At 40.9% G+C, this 22,738-nt stretch overlaps 1 protein-coding gene across 2 annotated transcripts; it reads left to right on the forward strand.

The window, feature by feature from the left end:
* Positions 1-367: 367 nt before the first annotated feature.
* On the forward strand, positions 368-21,853 carry slc25a25b (solute carrier family 25 member 25b). 2 transcript variants are annotated; one of them, XM_047570284.1, is made up of 10 exons: positions 368-1,645; positions 12,175-12,301; positions 12,491-12,578; positions 14,382-14,493; positions 15,290-15,448; positions 15,535-15,687; positions 15,775-15,882; positions 16,272-16,439; positions 16,527-16,677; positions 17,592-21,853. In XM_047570284.1, the coding sequence occupies exons 1-10, from the start codon at positions 1,310-1,312 to the stop codon at positions 17,774-17,776; spliced, it is 1,587 nt and encodes a 528-aa protein (XP_047426240.1). In that variant the 5' UTR covers positions 368-1,309; the 3' UTR covers positions 17,777-21,853. The 2 variants fall into 2 exon arrangements, with proteins under 2 accessions (XP_047426240.1, XP_047426241.1); XM_047570285.1 differs by lacking the exon at positions 368-1,645 and adding an exon at positions 6,706-7,414.
* Positions 21,854-22,738: the final 885 nt, after the last annotated feature.

Consider the following 22,738-nt stretch of genomic DNA (forward strand, 5'->3'; position numbering starts at 1 on the left):
CTTGACATGAAATGTCTGTTTGCAGTGTTAATGAATAAGGATTGAAAAGAAACAGTAAATGTTTTACTTTCAGGATAATTCCTGTGTTTTTAAAGAAAATGTCGAAACATCTAACACACAGCACATTGGCCACAACAACTATCCATACAGCTGAGCTGCCAGCAAATTATATCCTGTGCTTTGTGTTTTTTGATAAAATATCTGATAAACTAGTATTTGATTTGTAGAAAAGAAAACAATGTAAAAAAAAAAAGTGGCAAACACGAGTTAAGTGGCCTCAGGCTTTCAGCAGAGTAATCTTAAGAATCAACAAGAGAAACAAAAAACAGCAGCAAGGAAAAAACTCAACCATTCTCCAGATTCTGACAGAATGTGACTGGAACACAGCGGTAATAATTGTAACCAGTAAACACATTAAGAAGCATTGGTTTTGAAACTGTTTTCATGAAGTTTCAGTGGACTGTTGACTTTCTTCTGAATGTGAAGTATCCACAAAGAGCAAAGAAGCAGTGTGTGATACCTTTCACCGACCCCACGTCTACTACTCCCGCCAGTACATCCCTGTCCAGATAGATCCGGACGACGCATGGCTTCTTCTACTATTATCCTACTCCTGACCCCAGGGATTCTTTTATGCCTCGCTAACTGCAGCTGCCTCCCTCTCTCGTTCATCCATTATTAAATATACAAACCGTGGGACATTCTAGTTACCATCCGTTTCACGCGTCGCATTCATTTTTGACGCTGTCCCGCCGAAGTCTCGCGTTGTAAAACGAGATCAGTGGCACACCCGGTTAGCAGGAGCCGAATTCTTTTGAAAGCCAGAGTCAGTCAGCGGCACAGCAATAATGGAATGAAAATCGTATTCAAAACCAGCTCAGAACAGTATTTTTTTCTTAATGTGCTGTGTATGAATGTGTTTCGTGGAAACTCAAAAGCACGATGCTGTAAAGGCATTTTAACACGGTTAAGGCGCTGACAGGTCAGGACTTCATTCCGTCGCCGCGTTTCACCGGCTTCTAAGTAGATATCGTTGAAAACGCAAGATAGACTGGCTACCTGAGTGGAGGGACAATGCTGGGATGACTCTTTCCGACTTCGGTGAACTCCGCGGATGTGCTCGTGGCGAAAAAGTTGGATTTGGGATTTAAACGACAGCCATTCACTTCAGCTCTCAGAGCCGGTGTTAATGGAGGGACATGTGACGTGTTAGTCTGGGCTCGAGATATAACGGTGGAAGTGGTCTCTCTCTCTCTGATCTCTCTCAGTCTGACCAGGCGATCAGGCTGTTCATTGGTGCCAGACACTCATGATACACCAGAAGGGCTCGTTGATGCCCTCTTTGCTCACTGATGTATTCTGCCAGTGCCGGTCTGCAGGGCTCGACCCAGGCGACGGAGGCGGGCCAGCCGGGGACTACTCAGCCTCCTCTCCCTCATCCACGCAGCCGGCGGCGGCTGACGGGCACTCGGACCCCTGCCATTCGGCGCACCCATGTGACTTATGTGGAGGACCAGAACAGGAGCACAGACTGAAAGTGCTGTTCCAGGTCCTGGATGTAAACGGTGATGGAGGGATCTGCATCAACGACCTGACGATCGGACTGAGGAAATTAGGAGTGCATCGCACTGAACATGAGCTCATGGTGAGTGGACACACTCCAGCTCTGTCCTTTCTGTTTCTGTTCTTCCCTTTACGTCTACAAGTGGACTGACTAATGTGTATTTCTCACGTGCAGGGAAAACTTCTGGGTGTTATTTAGACAAAAAGTGCGTCAGAAAAGTGGACAGATATAGAATATAAGACAAAACGCCCTTGTTATAAGAACATAACCTGTATTTAGATTACATTTAATAAGAAGAAACAAGAAAAATCTGGACTGCAAGTTGTGGAGATACCTGTATCTTTGTTGAGGGCAGTCACTACAGGATTAGCAATTAACAGCTGACTGAGTGTCTTCACCTGTTCTTTCAACTGTACAGTCAGTAAGAGTGAGACTTTGTTCCATTTTTCAACTGTGCTCTTTATCTTTCGTGCACACTGACACTGTGGTTACCCCTGACAGACCTGTATTTTCCCCTTTTAGTTTTCAGTGGAGGCACATCAAGCAGGTTACATCTTATCAGCTAAGCTACAGTTGTCATCTCTCTTCCTCATCTATGACTGCAACCGTTCTACCGTTAAATTGCTATTTGTGTACACAACCCTGGCCTCTGGTATTTCAGTTGGTATTTGCTTTCAAATTCAATTCGCTACATACTGTAAAGAGTAGAAACTGACAGTTTCTCAGTTTAACATACTGGCACTGATCCCATGTTTCAAAATCATGACCATAGGTTTGATGTTTTAAATTTAGTGGTACCACATACTGTTTTTTGAGTTGTTCCTAAAGCGTTTTTGTGTGTGTGGACGTGTCAGGCTGCATCCTGCTGGGGATGGCTGCTGCCATTAAGGAGTGTCATTGGGGTGGGGGTGCCTGGTCTGGTCTAGGTGGGTGGTACATGTCTAAGTAACATCCACATGAATACCAGGTCCAATGTTTTCCAGCATAACATTGAATTGTCACAAGATGGTCAATATTATGCACTTCTCCTGCCAATGGTTGTAATGTTGTGGCTGATCAGCGTGTGCAGTTTGTAGTTTAGGGTCTGAATCTTCCAGGAAGCCCACAGAGACAGATACTTCTGTCTGACCATGCTGCCTGCTTCTTGTTACCACACGCTGTCAGATATTGACAGACAACATGAAGAAACAACAAATAGGCTGAAAAGAAACCAGGCAAAAATTATCTCATGGGTAATTCCTTGAACCCTTTTAAATCTTATGTTTGGTGCTTGACTTGTATTAGTTACGTCTGATGAAGTGTATGAATTTGTAAACCTCTGTAAGAGTAAACAACCTATATGAAAAATTAACAGCAGAATTATTAAAAATACACACTTTCTTTCAATTTCTGCAGTGGCAAACGCACATTACACACACTGGTGAACATCCAGGGAATAAAATTACCTTATCAAAACCTACACTTCACCATGCTAGGGCCCTTTACTAGAACGGCCAGATCAGACTCCACCTGCTAAAGACACTTAGGTTCTTCAGAATGCAGGGAGACTACTGTGATCCTTCTATGACTCCAAAGCCATCTCCTGTGGAGTGGTCTGTTGGAGTAGCACAAGGTTGACTCTGTTCTGAGCTGCCATCTAGAGCCTGTAGAGGTGGTGGGTGATCAGAGGATGATAATAAAGCTGTAATCACTGATTGAAAACCAGTCCCACCTCCTCCATGGTGCTATAAACAGCACTGGACAGCGTCTTCCGCGGCCAACTGCTTTGCCTGTGCCGTGTGAAAGAGCACTTCCTTCCTACTGCTGTGAAGCTGTACAACCAAGCCTGCTTGCAGTAGACAATATAGAATTTCTGTTGTATTGAATATTTTTTTAATTTATTTAATGTTTACTTTCTCTTCTCTTGTATGCGCTGTCCTTATTTATATGCTGCTGCAACATGCCAAATTTCCCCACTGTGGGATAAATTAAAGGATTATTTTATCATATCTTAACTTGCTTGAAAATTATACTACTGTTTACTGCAGATCTATAGAAGTGAAAAACAGTTCCTTCAGAGAGTGCGTATTACTGTAGATGCCATGCAAACCACATAGACTAGACTGAAACATGAACACTTTTTAGCTGGTGAGGGAGTTTCCATTTGTGTTATGGGCACGTCCCCTTTACTTTCTCTCTCTTCCCGTGCATTTATGGTTAGGTCCATATGTGTTTGAAGGGTTTAGTCACTACATCTGTTTAATATGTGGCCTCCTTGATGGGCCCAAGATGACTGGTCAACTAAGTTAAAAGCTGTTTCATTGTCAGGGCTGGGACATTCCTTTATTATTTCTTCTTCTATTAAGCAGATCAAAGATTTGAAGTTGATTCTAAATGTGTCGTTTTCAGTCTTTGTGCTGCAATAAACAAATCCACCAGAGAGATGGGAAGCATGGCAAGGAAAAGTGCCTTTACAACATGAAACCAAGAAAAGAACATTCTTGAAGAGTTTACACTGTATATATGTATACATACAGTGCACCTGTATATATGTATATATACATATGTATATGTATGCATATATGCAAACATATAGTATATACAGTATACATATACAGTGGGGGAAATAAGTATTTAATCCCCTGCTGAATTTGTAAGTTTGCCCACTTCCATAGAAATGATCAGACTCTGGTTTTTATGGTTGTTTACTGGTTATGGGTATAGACAGAATATCAATCGAAAATGCATAAAAAACACACAATCTAAAAGTTATAAATTGTTATGTATTTTATTAAGGGAAATAAGTATTTGATCCCCAACAATTCACTTAGAATTCAGGCTCCTACAGATTGGCTGGTGCGCATGTGGCACACAGCTGTGCTCAGTCAACTAATTACCAATACTCCTGATCTTAACTCGTCATGTATATAAAGCACACCTGCTCTAAGAATCAGTTTCTTACATTCCAACTTCTACAGCACCATGGGCAAGACCAAAGAGCTGTCAAAAGATGTCAGGGACAAGATTGTAGACCTGCACAAGGCTGGTATAGGTTACAAAACCATCAGCAAAAGGCTTGGTGAGAAGGTGACAACTATTGGTGCCATTATTCGCAAGTGGAAGACCCATAAAAGGACCATCAACTGTCCTCGGTCTGGAGCTCCCCGCAAAATCTCGCCTCATGGAGTGAGGATGATGATGAGAAAGGTGAGGGAGCAGCCTAAAACAACACGGCAGGAGCTTGTTAATGATCTGGAAGCAGTTGGGACCTCCGTCACCAAGAAAACAGTTGGCAACACACTGCGCCGTTATGGATTGAACTCTTGCAGTGCCCGCAAGGTTCCCCTGCTCAAGAAGGCACATGTACAGGCCCGCCTTAAGTTTGCCAGTGAACATCTAAATGACTCAGAGAAGGCTTGGGAGAAAGTGCTGTGGTCTGACGAAACCAAAGTTGAGCTATTTGGCATTAACTCGACCCGCCGTGTTTGGAGGATGAAAAAACGTGAGTATGACCCAAAGAACACCATACCCACGGTTAAGCATGGAGGTGGAAACATCATGTTTTGGGGCTGTTTTTCAGCAAAGGGTACAGGGCAACTTCACCGCATTATGGGGCCAATGAATGCAGCCATGTACTGTAACATCTTGGACAAAAACCTTCTTTCCTCAGCAAGAACACTGAAGATGCCTCGTGGGTGGGTTTTCCAACATGACAATGACCCAAAACATACTGCCAGGACAACAAAGGAGTGGCTCAAGAAGAAGCATATTAAGGTCATGGAGTGGCCTAGTCAGTCTCCAGACCTTAACCCGATCGAAAACCTGTGGAGGGAGCTGAAGCTCCGAGTTTCCAAGAGGCAGCCAAGAAACTTGAAGGATTTAGAGACTGTCTGTAAAGATGAATGGGCCAAAATCCCTCCTGCGCTGTGTGCAAACCTGGTGACCAACTACAAGAAACGTCTCATCGCTGTGCTTGCCAACAAAGGTTTCTCTACAAAGTACTGACTTGTGTTGTGCTTGGGGATCAAATACTTATTTCCCTTAATAAAATACATAACAATTTATAACTTTTAGATTGTGTGTTTTTTATGCATTTTTGACTGATATTCTGTCTATACCCATAACCAGTAAACAACCATAAAAACCAGAGTCTGATCATTTCTATGGAAGTGGGCAAACTTACAAATTCAGCAGGGGATCAAATACTTATTTCCCCCACTGTATACAGTATTTAAGATGTAGGAATAAGTACTAAATTTTGTTGCACTGTATATGGCAGTGTTGAGTTTTGTGTTTCTACTGTAGTTTATTTTATCTCAAACTCATATACTCTTTCACTGCCAGAAGTAAGATTCACTAAAAGCTACAGCATTTTGTCCAGCTGTTTGATGAAATGGATTAGCCTTTTACATATTTTAAAGAAAAGAGAGCTGCACTGTTTTCATTGATTTCTTTAGTTGTTAATGAGCAGGCAAAGAACCACAGGCAATTGTGGAATCTGACAGTGGGAAGCAGCACCATGTTGTTGCTTTTTGTGTTTTCGTGGGAAGAGAAATGTGGAATATTGCCAGCTTTATCCTTCAATGGGTGAAGGGTTTTCTTTGACGGAATATGCAAATCTGTCATTCTGGCCCAATTATCTTTTACTCTGTGATCAGTATTTTCTTCTGCAAGCGGTGCATGCAGTACAGACAAGACTGCAGAAAGCCATTGAGAGCAACCAGGATTTTGTGAAGAGATGGAGCTACTTTGCTGCGTCACCACGTAACTTTTCCAGCAGGAGGAATCGAGTATGTGTTGGGAATAAAAATGCAGCTGATGTTGCCATTGAGTAGCTGAAATTGCTTGCTGCATGCTGATGGTGTGCTTGGAAGGACTCGGAGCAAGTGCAGGAGGATAGTGGGGGTGGAAGGAGGGAGGCATCACTCAGCAGATTTCTTCGCTGGGAGGGAGGTGCCACCGAGGGGAAACCCTGCACTATAGCCAACCCCCTCTTTTTACACGGACTAACAATTGAAGGCATAAAATAATTAGCATGCTGCTATCCTCTTCTTCATTGGCTCAGGGGTTTGCGTAACGGCTTGGCAGTGGGACCTGCCAGTATAGGTTGCTCTGATTGGTTGGGCTGGGCTGCAGTGAGAATGCAGGTTTCTCGAGGCTCTCCTTGCTGTTTTTTTCTATCTGCGAATACTGAAACCAGCAAAGTGGCATGCTGTCCGTTTTTTGCAGATGCCATTTTATCAGCCTCAACATGAGATTCTAATGATGGGAAATACTAGGTTTGATGAAAGGACAAATACTAAGAGTGTGCAAGAATTGGTAAGGAGCATTTTGGTTTATGCTGCATCAGTGGATTCTTGTGGACTGAGTTAAGACGTGTGTCAGTGCCGTGTTAAGAAAGGGATCCAGTAAGAAGATGAGTCACAAAGACACTGAGTCCTCTCAGTGAAGTGAAGTCCTCTGCACAGCCTCACTTTGTTTCAGCTGGCCTTTGCACACCTACTCGGGTCTTTGCCTTCTGACTGCAAATACAGCAAGTGTTACATTTGGGTCTGAGCTTAAGGCACTCACCCAGGCTCTGGTTCTCTCACAGTGAGAGCCGGCTTCAGGATGCTGCAGGTCATGAGTTTCCTGGGCCAGAAACTTTTTGTCAGGACACAGTGTAAGCCTGCTGAAACCCAAATGACAGGGGAAGCAGAAACTGGAGCTACTGACAACTGCAGAGACCTGCAAGCTGGTCTCCATGGAACGACTGCAGACTGTTCTCCAGGAAAAGCCTCCTCTAGCAATAAAGAAATTAGCAGGAGTGATGGCACACCAAAGAAGACCACAGTATTAATCATGGTGGCACCACCAACAGATCTTCGACAGGTAGGATAATACATATAGATAAGACCCCTACACTACTACAACTTATGACGGTTACACACAAAACATTCTGTTGCTGGAAACACCTGATAGGAGAAAGTGTGACTTATAGGCAAGATACAGTAATGCGGATTTTACATATTACCATATGATAGGTTTTGCTGATACATGAAGAACTTCCTGTCAAAAATTATTATGCTGATGGTCTTCTGATTTTGTGCTCAGTGTTCATTGGTCATGTATAACAATCTTCTCCTGGAACATAACCATATTTCCTCTTTGTACTATAAAGGCCTGCTTCAAATACAGGCTGGGTGTGCTAGTCAGCCAATTATAGATGCAGTAATAACAAGTGCCAACATTAGAAGTGCCACAGTGAAACACTGTCAAAACAACAGAGAGCTTTAGCAGCGTGGCGCACAGAAGAAAACTTTGCGTGAACTTCATGTAGGTTTTGAAATATGCAGAGCAAAATACAGGAGAAGGAACTGCAAAACGCATACATTTTGCATGTCTGTACTGTACCGTAAATGGACCCAATTAATTTTTTTCCAAACTCATACAATGGTGTAATTATTCATTCGTTAGTCGTCACTACCCATGCTTAAGTGTTTATTAATCACGCCCAGCTGCTGTTGCATGTATGGTGTAAAAAATAGCAGTACTAAATGATAGGAAAACTTTGAGCAACTGCTGGTTCGTACAGATATGATACAAACGGAATTAGAAATAAAGGCCTCCCTCAAATAAAAGCCTGCGTCCTATAATGGTCAGCCATAGTCATCTCAGTAAGCGTCGCTTTGCAGGATCTACTGTTGTGTGATTTCTGATGGATGCGATCTTCATTTTTTATGATAATTATTTTTTCCCCTCATAAATTTAGCTTGACATTTCTCAACCACAGACTCTGGCAGTATTCACATTCTTGTATGAAAAGCGGACAGGGAGTGACAGCAACAAAAATAAAAAATATTATAGAAGATTCAAATGAGTTAAAGAAGATATAAAACTGATCAATTGATTGAATGATTTATTAATTGATGAATTAATTAATGGGTTAATTGACTGGTGTAATGTTTGATTAATGGATCAAACTTTCAGCACAAAATCGTCCTTCCAGAGAACTCTGCTACAAAGGGGCAACCTTTGGAAATATTTCGGCCAGCAAACTCCTGGAAAATCCTATCTAATGTCCAAGAGGTTGCTGAGCAAACCTCCAGCATGCAGCTCAATGATTTGAATTCCCAGTGCTCCAGACAGAGCAGACTCAACTCCTCATGCAACAGGAGCAGAAGAACAACAATTGTGGCCTAAAGAGGGGATTCAAACAAAGCAAGATGGCAACGCAAAGGATCAGCTTTGGTTTAATTCTGCCAAACGCATTAGCTACAAAACCAGAACTGTATCTCACTGTTCCCGAGATGTGTGGCGAATTACCTGCTACAGACACTGAAGTACTTGACACAACTCCCGAACTTTCTGGTGCAGCTCCAGACATTCCTGGGGCAGCTCCTAAAATAGCCAGAGCCAGCTACAAAAGAGCCTGTCTCACCCCAGAGGTACCTGTCTCATCTCCAGAGGTTCCTGCCTCATCTCCAGAGGTACCTGCCTCATCTCCAGAGGTACCTGCCGCGTCCCCAGAGGTACCTGCCTCATCTCCAGAGGTACCTGTCGCGTCCCCAGAGGTACCTGCCTCATCTCCAGAGGTACCTGTCACGTCCCCAGAGGTTCCTGCCACATCTCCAGAGGTACCTACTGCAGCTCCAGACGAGCCCGCTGCATCTTTGGGGGTTTCTGTCACAGAGTCCAGAGTTAGCTGTTGCATCTCTAGAGGTGCCTGTTGTAGCTCCAGAGGAGCCTGTGGCAACTTCTGAAGCACATTCTGCAGAAGCCTCTGCACAGCCTACCATAAAGACTGAACTACAATCTTCCACACGGCCATATTTAATGGACATGAGACCTCAACTACAACGTTTCATGCAACCACCTCCGACCTTCAAGGACCTGACTTTTGCCACACCTACAGTCCAGTAAATCCTTGTTTTTCGTTTTTGTCTTGTTTTGTTTGTTGTTTGTCTTGTTTCGTTTAAAAGGCCGCATACCGATATAGTGATTGACATTGTGTCCAAGGCCATACATGTCACTTTGAACACCCCTTGCCCCAAGCCCCCATTTCTTGTTTTTTGGTTTTGTCATTTTGTTTGTCTTGTGTTACTAGTGTGAATGTGAGTGTGCATGGTTGTCTGTGCATAGAAAGGGTAAAATATATTTTTATCCTGTTTTTATGTGGCCCTGTGATGGACTAGCAGCCTGTCCTTACGTAAGTAAACCTCTAGCCATCTATAGACAATGAATGAATGAGTGAGTGAGTGAGTGAGTGAGTGAACAAGTGAATGAATGTTTTTGTCAAAAGCACAACAAATTAAAAAAACACATAAAGTATTATAATGTTTATACATATTTTTTAATTTTTAAGTTCCGAGTTGTGATTATTCAAGATATGATAGAATCAGAGTTGAAAATAGAAACTGAAACCATTTTCATTCATTTATGCAGGTTATTGATAGATGGTATGCACGCAACGTCACAGCAAGCAGAGTGGCAAAAAGTGACAGATGAGCATGGAGATTAGTCACATTAGTTTGAGTCATAGGCTTTAGTATCGTCTAAATTATAAAACAAAATAAAAAAATGGGGAAGAGCTGTTGTGCAGTTAACTGTGGAGGCCACTGGAGTACAGTGAACTCATTGTCATGTTCAAGAAACCAGTTTGAGATGATATGAACTTTGTGACATGGTGCATTATCCTGCTGGAAGTAGCCATCAGTAGATGGGTACACTGTGGCCATAAAGGGATGGACATGGTCAGCAACAATACTCAGGTAGCCTGTGGCATTTAAACCATGCTCAGTTTGTGCCAAGGGGCCCAAAGTGTGCCAAGAAAATATCCCCCACACCATTACACCACCAGCAGCCTTAACCTTTAATACAAGGCAGTATGGATCCATGCTCTCATGTTTATGCCCAGTTCTGACCACGATATCCAAATGTTGCAGCTGAAATCGAGACTCATCAGGCCAGGCAACATTTTTCCAATCTTCTATTCTCCAATTTTGGTGAGCCTGTGTGAACTGTAGTCTCAGTTTCCTGTTCGTAGCTGACAAGAGTGGCAACCGGTGTGGTCTTCTGCTGCTGTAGCCCATCTTCTTCAAGGTTCCACGTGTTATGCTTTCAGAGATGGTATTCTGCATTCCTTCGTTGTAACAAGTAGTTATTTGAGTTACTGTTGCCTTTGTTTCATCTCCAACCAGTCTGCCAATTCTCCTCTGACCTCTCACATCAACAAGGCACTGTCAGACTGTCGCTCACTGGATATTTGCCCTTTTTCCGACCATTCTCTGTAAACCCTAGAGATTGTGCGTGAAAAATCCCTGTAGATCAGCAGTTCCTGAAATACTCAGACCCCATTCTGATGCTCAGTTTGAACTTGCTCACCTCTACATGCCTAAATGCACGTGATTGGCTGATTAGCCATTTGTGTTAACAAGCAATTGAACAGGTGTACCTAATAAAGTGGCAAGTGAGTGTACATTACCAATTGAATTTAGCCAGAATCCCTTGACACTATTGAAGTGAAGGTCACTGTTCTAAACCATAAAGAAAGCAATATATTATTTGCTTTGTACTTTAGAGGCTGATAAAATTGTCAGTAAACCTGTTGCACCTCAGGTAATTGACACTACAGTAACAAAGCCACTTAAGCTCTCGTCACTTTAAGTCTGCCCTCTCTACAAACCACTATTTTTCTTATAGGCCAATTTCAGGAGGCTTTCACATGTAGAACCCCATGCAGCATGTCCGTAGAGTGTGCTGTACCTGTAGCAGATGGCATGCAAAGGAATTTATGATGAGCTTTATGACAAAAGACAAAAATGCTAAAACCTAGTGTTCAGAGCACAGTTAAACCTGAGTCTTTAACTCAGAAGGATTTCTCAAAATAGTTACCTTATTATTTGAAGATTTGGTCATGCTAAATATGACTGCTGACACTGAAATAATACATAATAATAATAATAATACATAATAATACCTATCCATTTATAGAATATTTCAATGTCAGCAGTCTTTATAAGAAGTGAGAACTCAGGGAGAGCTGTATGCCCTTATTGTAAGTCAAGCGGTGCATGTGGTGGATTTTTTTTTGCTCAGTCAGTGTTGCCACTAGTCCAATGTATTCTGTGAGAGACTGACATTTACTTCACTTGTTTGCTCTACACACACAACTGGCTTTTTCTGGCTTTCATCCTTCAGGCAGCAATTTCTCACCACTGGGTGCATATTCATGTTCAGGGGAACTCTGGTTCCCTGAAGAAATCATTCCACTCAACTTAGCAAGCCATAGTGGCTCAAAGTGCCCTGGATTGTTCTAGATAACCTGAGATCTGTGATATAAAGTGGTCTAAAAAGCAGGCTGAGTCAATAGTGCACAGATGGTATGCAGTGGCGGAAAAATCCACTCTGACCTTTCCCAATGTTTGTCACATCACTCTGTCCACTCAGTACCTCTGTTTTTACTAACCATGCTGAAATGGTTCAAGTTAATATCCTTTGCAAATAGTGTTGCTGCACATACAGTTAATGCTAACTAACACATGCTTAACATTGCTTTAAAAAGGAAACAAAAAAATCTTTTCTTCTGTTCTTTCCGTGTCTGTTTGCATCTTATTTGACATTGGTCTGTTCTGTGTTTACTTTTTGTACAGAAAATAGTAAAAGCAGGAGACAAAGACCTGGACGGACAGTTAGACTTTGAGGAGTTTGTTCATTATCTCCGAGACCACGAGAAGAAACTTCGACTGGTCTTCAAGAGCCTGGACAAAAAAAATGATGGTAAGGGACCTTGTTATACCTCATGTCTGCTGTGATGCACTGCCAACAGTTTGAGCCAAAACTACAACAGCAATTTAGTAAAAATGCAGAAAACGTTTTACAATTGTGACTTGTAAGCTGACCTTCAGTCGTACAATCTGTACCTACTTTAGTTGATAAATGACTTCTATGTTAATTTCTGTGGCGCAGGGCGAATCGACTCACAAGAAATCATGCAGTCTCTGCGTGACTTGGGAGTGAACATCTCTGAGGAACAGGCTGAAAAGATCCTCAAAAGGTGAGAGAAATGCTGCGACGTACTGTGTCTAATCCACAGTCCCTGGCTGCGAGCTGTGGAGAAAAAGAACCACAGCAAACAATGAAGTGACAGAAGAGTTTTTGCCACATATTAAGTCAGCAGTACAGTTTTCCCAACCCGCTTTCAGACACACATCTTTATGTAGGATGGATGTATTATTTGTGGTCTGATGTCTAAATAAGCATCCTGATCAACTAAATGTAGTAGTTATGACAGTAATCTAGCAAGGCAGATGAGTAACAAGTCTGAATAGCAACACAGACAACTTCTAAGTACAGCATGAATAAGCTGATATTGGTAAAATAATGATCTGCATGTCAGCTACATTTTTCTCTCTTTGAGGTGCATGCAGGCTTAAAAAAAAAAGAAAGAAAGACAGATACCATCTTTATAACCTGAGTAATGATCACACCAGCTGTTATAATCCCTATAATGTCCATTTCAATCCATGCTCAGTGCATGAACAAATAAACAAATGTACAGCAAAATGCTTTAAATAGGTAGCTCTAAGCAATTTGCCATTCTATGCTTTGTCTCTTGCCATTCCATGCCTGTGCCTGATGAGATATTAGTTGTGTGTGCACTGACAAGGCACATGCTCCTTGTCCTAAGGAAGTTCATTAATCAAGGCTCCAGCAGCTTACCAAATGTTAAACAGTATCACACCAGAGAACGCTCTTCTTCCTGTCATTTATAAATCAGCATTTTTCTCCAGCACAATCACCACTTACACTTACCACTTGCAAATTCTCATGCAAGCCTCTTTCCTTAAATAAATATCTTGTCGTGTATTAAAAGGGGGAAATGTTGACATTAGGGTCATTTATGGCTGATTGACAAAAAAGCCATCACTTTATTGCCACAGCCTAACTGTGCACTAGCGTGATAAGGCCCCCCAACCCCACCCCTCCGCTGATGCAAGTCTCGAGTTTTTCATGTTGTAAAGTGTATTTATTATGTGCTTATGTTGCAGAGGTGTAGTCCCCACGGGAGTATAGTGTGGGGGTTGCTTTTTTCTCCTCCCCTCTCCTCACTTACTCTGTATTTCTTGCGCATGCGCCGAATGAGCGCTCGCTTGAGACGCTTGGACAAACAGTTTCCCTGCGGCGATCAATAAAGTGAGCTTTATGTGCCTCGCTGCATGTTGATATGTTTTTATTTTAACTACTAGTAGGTCCCGGTGTGTCTGTAAGTGGCTTGGTTACTGTGTCATTTGAACACTGTCTTGGTGTCAGGGTTTCTTAGTTAGGGGTCTCATTCTATCCTCATCATATCCTGTTGCTTTAACTGCTGCTTGTCACTCCTTGGCTTCATCCACACATCCAGTTTAGAAGTTTCTGTCTCAGTGTGACCTGTCTGTTTCCTCTAACCTTCTGTCCGTCTGCCTGTCTATCTGTCTGTCTTGTCTTCTCTGCTGGTCTCAGAATAAGGAAGGCCCAAATCTGGGCCCCTATCTTGTAGTAAGTAGTAGCTTCTATAGTCTGCTTGTTTAGCTAATGCTGCACCATCTAATCCACTTACCTGCTGCAGTTTCCCAGTGTCTTTAAAATACATTTTTCACAAATGTGTCATTGGCAAAACAAATAAATGGTTCAATTGTAGCACAGAGAAAAGTCAAGCCTCCTGTCACAGCAAGTGTTTAGGTGTTAATCCACAAAGGAATCTAGGGAAAAAAACATCACTGAGATGCAACATTGCATGTGAGCAAGCAGCATTTTCTACTATCTGAAACATTGACATTTCTAACACTTTGTCTTGGCTGTGTTCTTTTTACATCTCCAGCATGGATAAGAATGGCACAATGACAATTGACTGGAACGAGTGGCGGGATTACCACCTCCTGCATCCAGCAGACAACATTCCTGAGATCATCCTTTATTGGAAGCACTCCACGGTACACACTCTTTCTTTCTGCTTGGCCGCAATACAACATTACCTAAGAAACTATACACACATACACATTTTAGAGGTATTTATGAGGTTGTATCCTAAAAATATAGGATCGTTATTTTATTGACTTATTTTACTGAATTCTGTTAATCTGGTAGGTATGAAGCTACACAGATCACTCTGTCATTGCTAACTTGAATTTGTCTGTCTACTTGTATTATCCATTTCATCACTTTTGCTATCGATAAATCAGCTTGATTTCTTCAACTAATTAATGTCATGAATGATTTATAATTTGTTATGATTTGTTCCAGGCAGAGTGACAGCTTTTATTGTCAGGTTTTAGATCATCGTTTACATCACACTTTAGTATCATGTATCACAAGCCATTAACAGCTATTATTTTAAAGTTTTGGTTCTAAAGATTGTTACCATGAATATTCTGTGTATGAAATTTTTTAGTAATCAAACACTGTTTACACATTTTGTCCCTTTCTTTCTGTAAAAACCTGGTGGCATTCAGCTGCACTGTGCTGGTAAATATCATAATCAAGTACTCATATTAATCTTAACATTGAATGACTCCATAAATGCATTGGGGTCACAGGTTGCATCATTTAGAGAAAAGGTTGATGTAAATTTAATGAAAGAGAACCATGAAGGAACTATTATTTTATTTGTCCTGAAATATTACCTAATTGATCAGAGATTTCCTATAACCCTCCTTGACGTTGCCAACCAGCAACTCTGGCTGTGTACTTGGACTACCACCCAAATGAAACTGTCTGCTTCTGCCACAGATCTTAGACGTAGGGGAAAGTCTGGTGGTACCTGATGAATTCACAGCAGAGGAGAAGAAAACAGGAATGTGGTGGAGACACCTTGTGGCCGGAGGAGGAGCGGGCGCTGTGTCTCGAACCTGCACAGCACCGCTGGACAGGCTCAAAGTACTCATGCAGGTACAACAGGCTTACTGACTTTCAAAATGTCATTTTATTTTAGACAAACTGAACAGAGAAAAGTGAAATCTTTAACATCTTCCCAGGTTCATTCCTCCAAGAGCAACAGCATGCGCATCGGTGGTGGTTTTGCACAGATGATCCGTGAGGGCGGTGTGAGGTCACTGTGGCGAGGGAATGGCATCAATGTCATCAAAATTGCTCCTGAGTCTGCTATTAAGTTCATGGCCTACGAGCAGGTACACATAAACACAACAAGAGTCCAACAAGACACACTTCTGTCCCATCATGTGACGTTAATCAATCAAGTATACCTTCTCTGTCAGATTAAACGATTAATTGGAAGTAACCAGGAGACACTGGGCATCGGGGAGAGACTGGTGGCAGGCTCTCTGGCTGGAGCAATTGCTCAGAGCAGCATCTACCCTATGGAAGTAAGAGAGAAATGAGCATAGAAAGAAAGAATCAAGACCTCATTAAAACAATATCTTAAAGTGGTCATTCTATAGCTCTTAAATAGCATGACTCATTGTGTTTATATGCAGAAATATGGAAGTAGATTGCACAACCCAGTTTAACTTTTAACTTTGAATCCATCATTTCAGTCTGAACTGTGGCCCCTTTGAGCTTCAGTTATGGACAAATTGTGAGGGAGTAATTTATGTAATTGAGGTTCATGAGATGCATTGGAATATGTAAGATACCTATGTTACTGTATCTTCATTCAGGTATTAAAGATTGTTTACTCTCTTGATCATTCTGCACCAGAACAGGAGGTTATTCCATGTATCAGAAGGTCTGACATCGCTTCCTGTGCCCTCAGGTCCTGAAGACGCGGTTAGCCCTGAGGAAGACTGGTCAGTATTCTGGCATTGTGGATTGTGCCAAACATATCTTCCATAGGGAGGGCGTGGCTGCTTTCTACAAGGGCTACGTCCCCAACATGCTGGGCATCATCCCATACGCTGGCATCGACCTGGCTGTCTATGAGGTCTGTGAGTTTTAATGAAGGGCAAAAAAACTATCTCTTCTTTGTTTCTTTATTTTCAATTTGCTATCCTCTCCTCTCATCTATCAGACTCTGAAAAATTCCTGGCTACAGCGCTTTGCCGTAGACAGTGCTGATCCAGGAGTATTTGTGCTACTGGCTTGCGGCACCACTTCAAGCACATGTGGCCAGTTGGCCAGCTACCCACTCGCCTTGGTCAGGACTCGGATGCAGGCACAAGGTCAGTTGCTTCGGAACTGTACTGTACTGCAGCAGCTGTCTGTTTGACTTACCTTACCTGTGATATATGTAACTCTAGGTTGTTTGATTTATGTGAGTTTTATGTAGGTAAGGGCATCATACGATTCTGTGAACAAATATGTTAACCCTCTGCTCCTAAATGTTATAATGTCGTGATAGTGGTACGATGAACAGCACTGAACATCATCGTATTTGTTGTAATTATTCATTGGATTTCTGCAACATGTCTAAAACTTAATGCATATTACGCTTCAGTAGGCTCCAAATACATCACATAAGGGTTTTCCACTGTGCTGTGCTGACACACAGAAACTTACAAGTGGTCAGGATAAAGTCATTTACAGTCTAAGCTCTTCTGAAATGTATCATTTCCACATTTTCTTTTCCTTAAATCTCCATATGTTCTGCTGAATAACCCACTTTTTTTTAATGGGTTCAATAACTGACTTAGTTATTGAACTAGGTAGTTCCTCGTTTTTAGCTGTTGTTCTGTTCTGTATTTCACCGTAGCCTCTTCTCATTTTGTCTCTTAACACATACTACTGATCAGTGACACTGAGAGGTAGAATAAGTTATCATTCAGCTATGTTAAACACGCTGTTATCAATTGGTCAAGTCAAAGTCTTCCATTCTTCATACAACTACGGACACGTTGTCCTTTTTTTTTTTTTATTTCTCTAAGGAAGGTGAGGTGACCCAGATCAGTCTTTCAAGTGAACCGTCCAGCCCCAAACCTCAGGGTTTTATTGTTAATATAATATAATGTGAATTTATCTGATCATGATTTAATAATGCAACATCACCTACAGCACAGGAGCATCTTTAATGTCTGTGGCTCTGTGACGTGTTCTTTACAGAACATGTTTGTTGACCCTGTGTTCACTCTGGTTCCAGCTACCGTTGAAGGAGGCCCTCAGATGAGCATGTTGGGCCTGTTCAGGCACATTGTAAGGACTGAGGGCGCCATGGGACTCTACCGAGGCCTGGCCCCCAACTTCATGAAGGTCATTCCGTCTGTCAGCATCAGCTATGTGGTCTACGAGCACCTCAAGATCACGCTGGGAGTCCAGTCAAAGTGAAAGAGGAGGCACATAGAAGAAATCAGAAGGCCAAGGTTTTGTTTTGTTTTTCTATAATGATCACTTTTGTGGGGTTCTAAGAAACAATCAGCTAAAATTATACACATTTCAGCCAAATCATCAGCTTGCAAGGGAGAAAGGATGAATGTGAATTAGGAGGAATGATAACTTTCGAGTAGAAGGAAGGTTTGATTGAAGCAATGCACATTAATTAGTTCTTATTTGAAGTATTCATTTAGTGATCCAGCAGTGCTTTAACAGTGCTGCCAGTCTCCATTTAGGAGGATGTTAAATTTTTGGTGAAGCCGTACCATGTGCCTGTTGATGAAAGAGGCCCAATCCTACTGGTGTGTGTGTAAAAGGAAAAAAAAAAGATGTCTTGAAGGACCTTAGCAAGGGTCCATGTATCTTATGGTACTTATATTTTCCTTGTAGAAATGGGTATTTGAAAAAAAAAAAAGAAAGAAAAGAACAAAAGACAGGAATGAACAAACAAGTTTTGAGCAGCTGTTGAAATTTCAAATACAGTTTCATTTCAAGTACAGGACAAATGTTACAGTGATATTACATCCAGAAATTTACCCCAAATCCCACCAAAGACTGCTTTCAGATTTCAAACTATGGGAGGGTTTTACCTTCCACTATTTGCTATTAATCAACAGAACCAAGCATGTTCATTAATGAATGGAAGGAAAGCAAACTGATTGAGTCCATCATAATGAACCAAAACCAAGTTTCAACCACAATTATGACATAGTTAAGCTATGAGTAGTTTATGAAATTACTCCTGGAATTAATACTTCTTGGAAAGTTTTGCACAAATCGTATTTGTCTAAGAAGTATAAATGACATCCTCATAGTGTCTTCTCGTGGTGCTGCAGAGTTATTTCTCATCATTGGAAAGCTTATTGTGATTAATTATGTTGGGCTCGATCAGCAGACTTTACAATGCTGCCAATAATGAATGTGAAAGTATCCCTGTCACTTCCATCAGCTCCTCAGAGCTTCTTTATTGCTTTCAACTGACTTTTCTTTTGAAAAAGAAAGACATGTTGTATTTCAGAACAGAAATCAAATAACCACATTTCTGTTTTTATTTACCCGTTTCTGAAAGGAAAATCAAAACACCAAAACATACTGTATATGGAACACTAAGGCATATCTTTTCCCTCTTACACAGACTATAGATCATATTACCTGTGCATGTTTATGCTTACATGCATCTTAATGTAGATTTATACGTGATTCACAATTTTGCACTGTGTATCAAGCTGAGCTCCAGTCAAAGTAGACCCAATTAAACCATGAAATGAAGGTATATACATTCATCCTGTAGACAGAGAGCCATTGTTGTGTCACCATTTATCCTTACCTCTGTTTCCAGGTCTGTAGATTCTTTCTGAAAACACTGGCTTACAGTAGATTGATCTTCACATAAAAATGAAATATTAAATTATCAAACACAACATAATCACAATTCTTATACAGGTTAAAAAGTTTGCAATGTTATTGCAATGTTATTTCTTCTCATAAATCATTCTCCCCAGAGGATCAACTTTCCACATGTCCTCCTTAGGCCACAGTAAAATTTCATTAGGTCAATAAATTTCACCAGAATATGACACCGCATCCAAAGTTGATCAACCCTGTCATCCCTCAGTACATTAACTTTACATGTCTATACACTATTTGTGTGGAGAAAAAAGGATTAAAGAAATAATAATAATATATAAAAATTATTATTGAACCATGGTACTACAATACTTTTATGTAAAGCAGCAGCACATCACCTAATAGCCTGTGTGTGATCATTGATCACATTTAAAATGCCATCAGTATGATTTAAGTCTATAATACATGCATACAGGCATTTCTAAACCTTAACAAATTAAATTTGTACAAAAATAGACCTGACCTATAAAGATGTTGGAGCAGATCCTAGGAATGAGTCGGCTCTTCTGCTGTGAAGGAACAAAGTGACTCTTTTCCCTAATTGCAGAAATTCCAAATTGGCCAACGCACCATTTCACCATGTTACATTTTTTTTTCTTAATAATGTCAAGGGTAACATGTATGCGGTTGGTCAAATAGAAAATATCTTATCCAAAGACCAGAAGCCAGAGATGAGAAGCTTAAAAAATAGGTTTTTCACACTCATTTACACTGGCTTATCATCTTCAAACATCACTCTCATCTGGTTTTGATCCTTTTCAAAGCTAACCTTCTGAAGTTTCCACAGTTCTACATTTACTCCTGTTCTCCTAAAGCTGTACAGAAACTTCAACTTCAATCCTCCTCAACTCCTAAACTACATCAGTTATATCTTTTAAAACAGTTTCTTTTCGTGCTTGATTGGTATTAGACTGTCTGTCAAGGGTCTGCAGACATTTCACCAGCTTGTTGATTAAAGACATTTTCCATCCTTGTGTAAACGCTCCTTAAAGTCACGTGGCACGACGCCCAAGCAGAGTCAACACTCCCAACCTGGCGGAGGACGCCTGTGTCAGATGATCATAGATTCCCACAAGTGCCTTTTGTGCCGAGCCTCTGTCGCATAAAAGCACCTGAACACTAGAAGAGGTGGAGTCTAATGGACATTGAATGCACTTTAAGGTATACTGCTTTAATCACTTATTTATTTATTTATTACTGGATTTATTTATTTATTTTTGCAAAAAAAAAAAAAAAAAAGGATTCATGACTGAATTTATGAATGAATAATTCCATTTTGAGGTTGATTTCACTGCTTGGTCCTGCTACCAAACTGAGGCTCGTGGTTTGTTTTGGAGTGAAAAGCGGCTTAATACTCAGTTTACCAGTCAAACGTATGGAGCCCCAGAGTGTATCAAATATTAAATAAATAACTATTAGGAAATTAATGTCATGCAATTCAGTTATATAAAAGTTACAATTGAAAAAAAAAATTGTAGCCTGTTTAAAATAAGGCCACAAATTCATTTTAGTTCCAAGGCCACATACGGCCCAATCTGATCTCAGACAGACTGAACTAAAATAATGACTTATTAATAATGACAGCTCCACATGTTTCATTATGAAACAGACTATCCTTTCTACACAAAATTTTTAGTTTTTCAAATCACAACTAGAACAGCGCAGGACCAAAATAGGTTTAAAATGACTATTCCTTATAGCTTTTATTTGTTTAATGTTGGACCTCAGGGGCACCATACGGACACCTATAGGATCACAATCAATTCACATCAGTTTGCTGTGGTGAAAAAATTAAGTAAGGAGCGATACAATCCTAATAGGATCTCATCATAGTGAATAAAGTTTATTTTGTGGAAAGTACTGTAATACAAGGAAGGATGCATACATTAAGGTCCAGCCGCTGCGCTGTAGAAACCAATGTGTTGTACAATCTCTGCTAGCTTGCAGTCCAGCTCGTTGGACTGTGTGCTTGTGACCTTCAGAACCCCAGGCTGCTTCTTTGAGCTGCCTTACTCCAGCACCCCGTCTGCTTTGAAATCACACAGTGTCTTTGTGGTGGGGGCGGAGCAGAGATGAACCGTTACATTTGTTCATATGAGTGTTAATCATCAGTCATTTATTTAGCAGCAGATGTCTCAGTCAATCTTTCGTTCTTCCTCCTTCTTAATTCCTGGCACAGGTGTGTTTGTGACTCCTCACTCAGATATCATATATTGTGCATTAAAAGGTGAAATGGAGTGAATTCTATCACTCTGCGGCTGTGTATAAATGTTTTCCATATTTTGTCCAGTGACAGGTAACGCTCTAGTGTCTTAACAGTAGCCACTCTGTGTTGTACTTAACAGCATCCAGTTAGTGAGATGACTTATAGGACTTGCACAGGAACTACTACTTAACTAAAAGCTACGATGTACAGTAAATTGTAAATGTTGGTATAGTTTACAAAAGGTATTTACTATATTTTATGCTAGCTGTAAATGACTAAATGAAGATGCAGGAATGAATATGTGATTACTCATGCAGTAACTGTTTGCTTGTAGATGCATCCATTGAAAGAATGTCACGTTGAAAAACTGATTTACGCTTGTATGAGAACAGCTGTTGAATAAACTAGTTCAAAACTTACTGGTCCTTGCGGTTATTTGTCATTGATTGTCATTGGAAATCACTCCGTTTTTAGCTTAGTTTTGGGCACATGGCAAACAAATGTTTGCGTCTGTGTAATAGATGTCATATATGTAGACAGATATCCAATGAAAGCAGCACTGGTGTCACTTTTGGTGTCACTGGTGTCATATACATCACATTAAAATCCTCATTTACCATACCACCCTAACACATCACTTCTAGGACTAGCTCAGGCGACACTAAATACTCTGAAGATGTTTAATGAATATGTTCAGGTTAGAATGAACAACTTTATTCCAATTCAGTAATCAATAAGATGTAGATGTAGAGTCCACTTCTAGGTAATTATACTTTGGTATAGATTCATGAGGAGTATTCTCATGTTTTTAGTCCAATGGAGAACAACAAAGCAGTTACTTGGACGGTACACTGGTTCCTCCGCATGTCTAGACATGACAAGTCTTCTGAGGCTCACTGCCACATCCATACACAACCTCTACAGTTTCATTAGCTGCTTAGCATCATTAATCCTCCATCAAGAACCGACAAATAAAATTACACATCTGCTGTCCGAATCTTGACCTTTTTTGCTTTCCTTCCTGCAAAGTCACCAATAACATTATCATATGAAATATATACGTTTATGTATTTGAGATTTTCCCCTCGTTCACTATCATCCTCACTAGATACTGGTGGTAGTTTGTCCATCACTGTCGTTTAGAGGGAAAGTAAAGCTGGGTGATGTCCGAATTCTGTCAGTGAGAACTGAAGACCTGTCAGTACCCTCTGCCCAGGGTGTGCTCCCGAACACTTTAGAAGTGACCCTAATTTTGTATTAAATCTTTGATACTGTTCAGGTCAAATCTGACCCACTTTGACATT

The sequence above is a fragment of the Mugil cephalus genome, chromosome 19, assembly GCF_022458985.1.
Source record: "Mugil cephalus isolate CIBA_MC_2020 chromosome 19, CIBA_Mcephalus_1.1, whole genome shotgun sequence".
Taxonomy (NCBI): domain Eukaryota; kingdom Metazoa; phylum Chordata; class Actinopteri; order Mugiliformes; family Mugilidae; genus Mugil; species Mugil cephalus.

Bases quoted from the DNA above. Each gene is read 5' to 3' on its own strand.
- slc25a25b (XM_047570284.1), top strand. From the start codon at position 1,310: ATGATACACCAGAAGGGCTCGTTGATGCCCTCTTTGCTCACTGATGTA. The intron at 15,449-15,534 runs GTACAACAGGCT...ACATCTTCCCAG, and splicing joins GGCTCAAAGTACTCATGCAG to GTTCATTCCTCCAAGAGCAA. The intron at 15,688-15,774 runs GTACACATAAAC...CTTCTCTGTCAG, and splicing joins AGTTCATGGCCTACGAGCAG to ATTAAACGATTAATTGGAAG.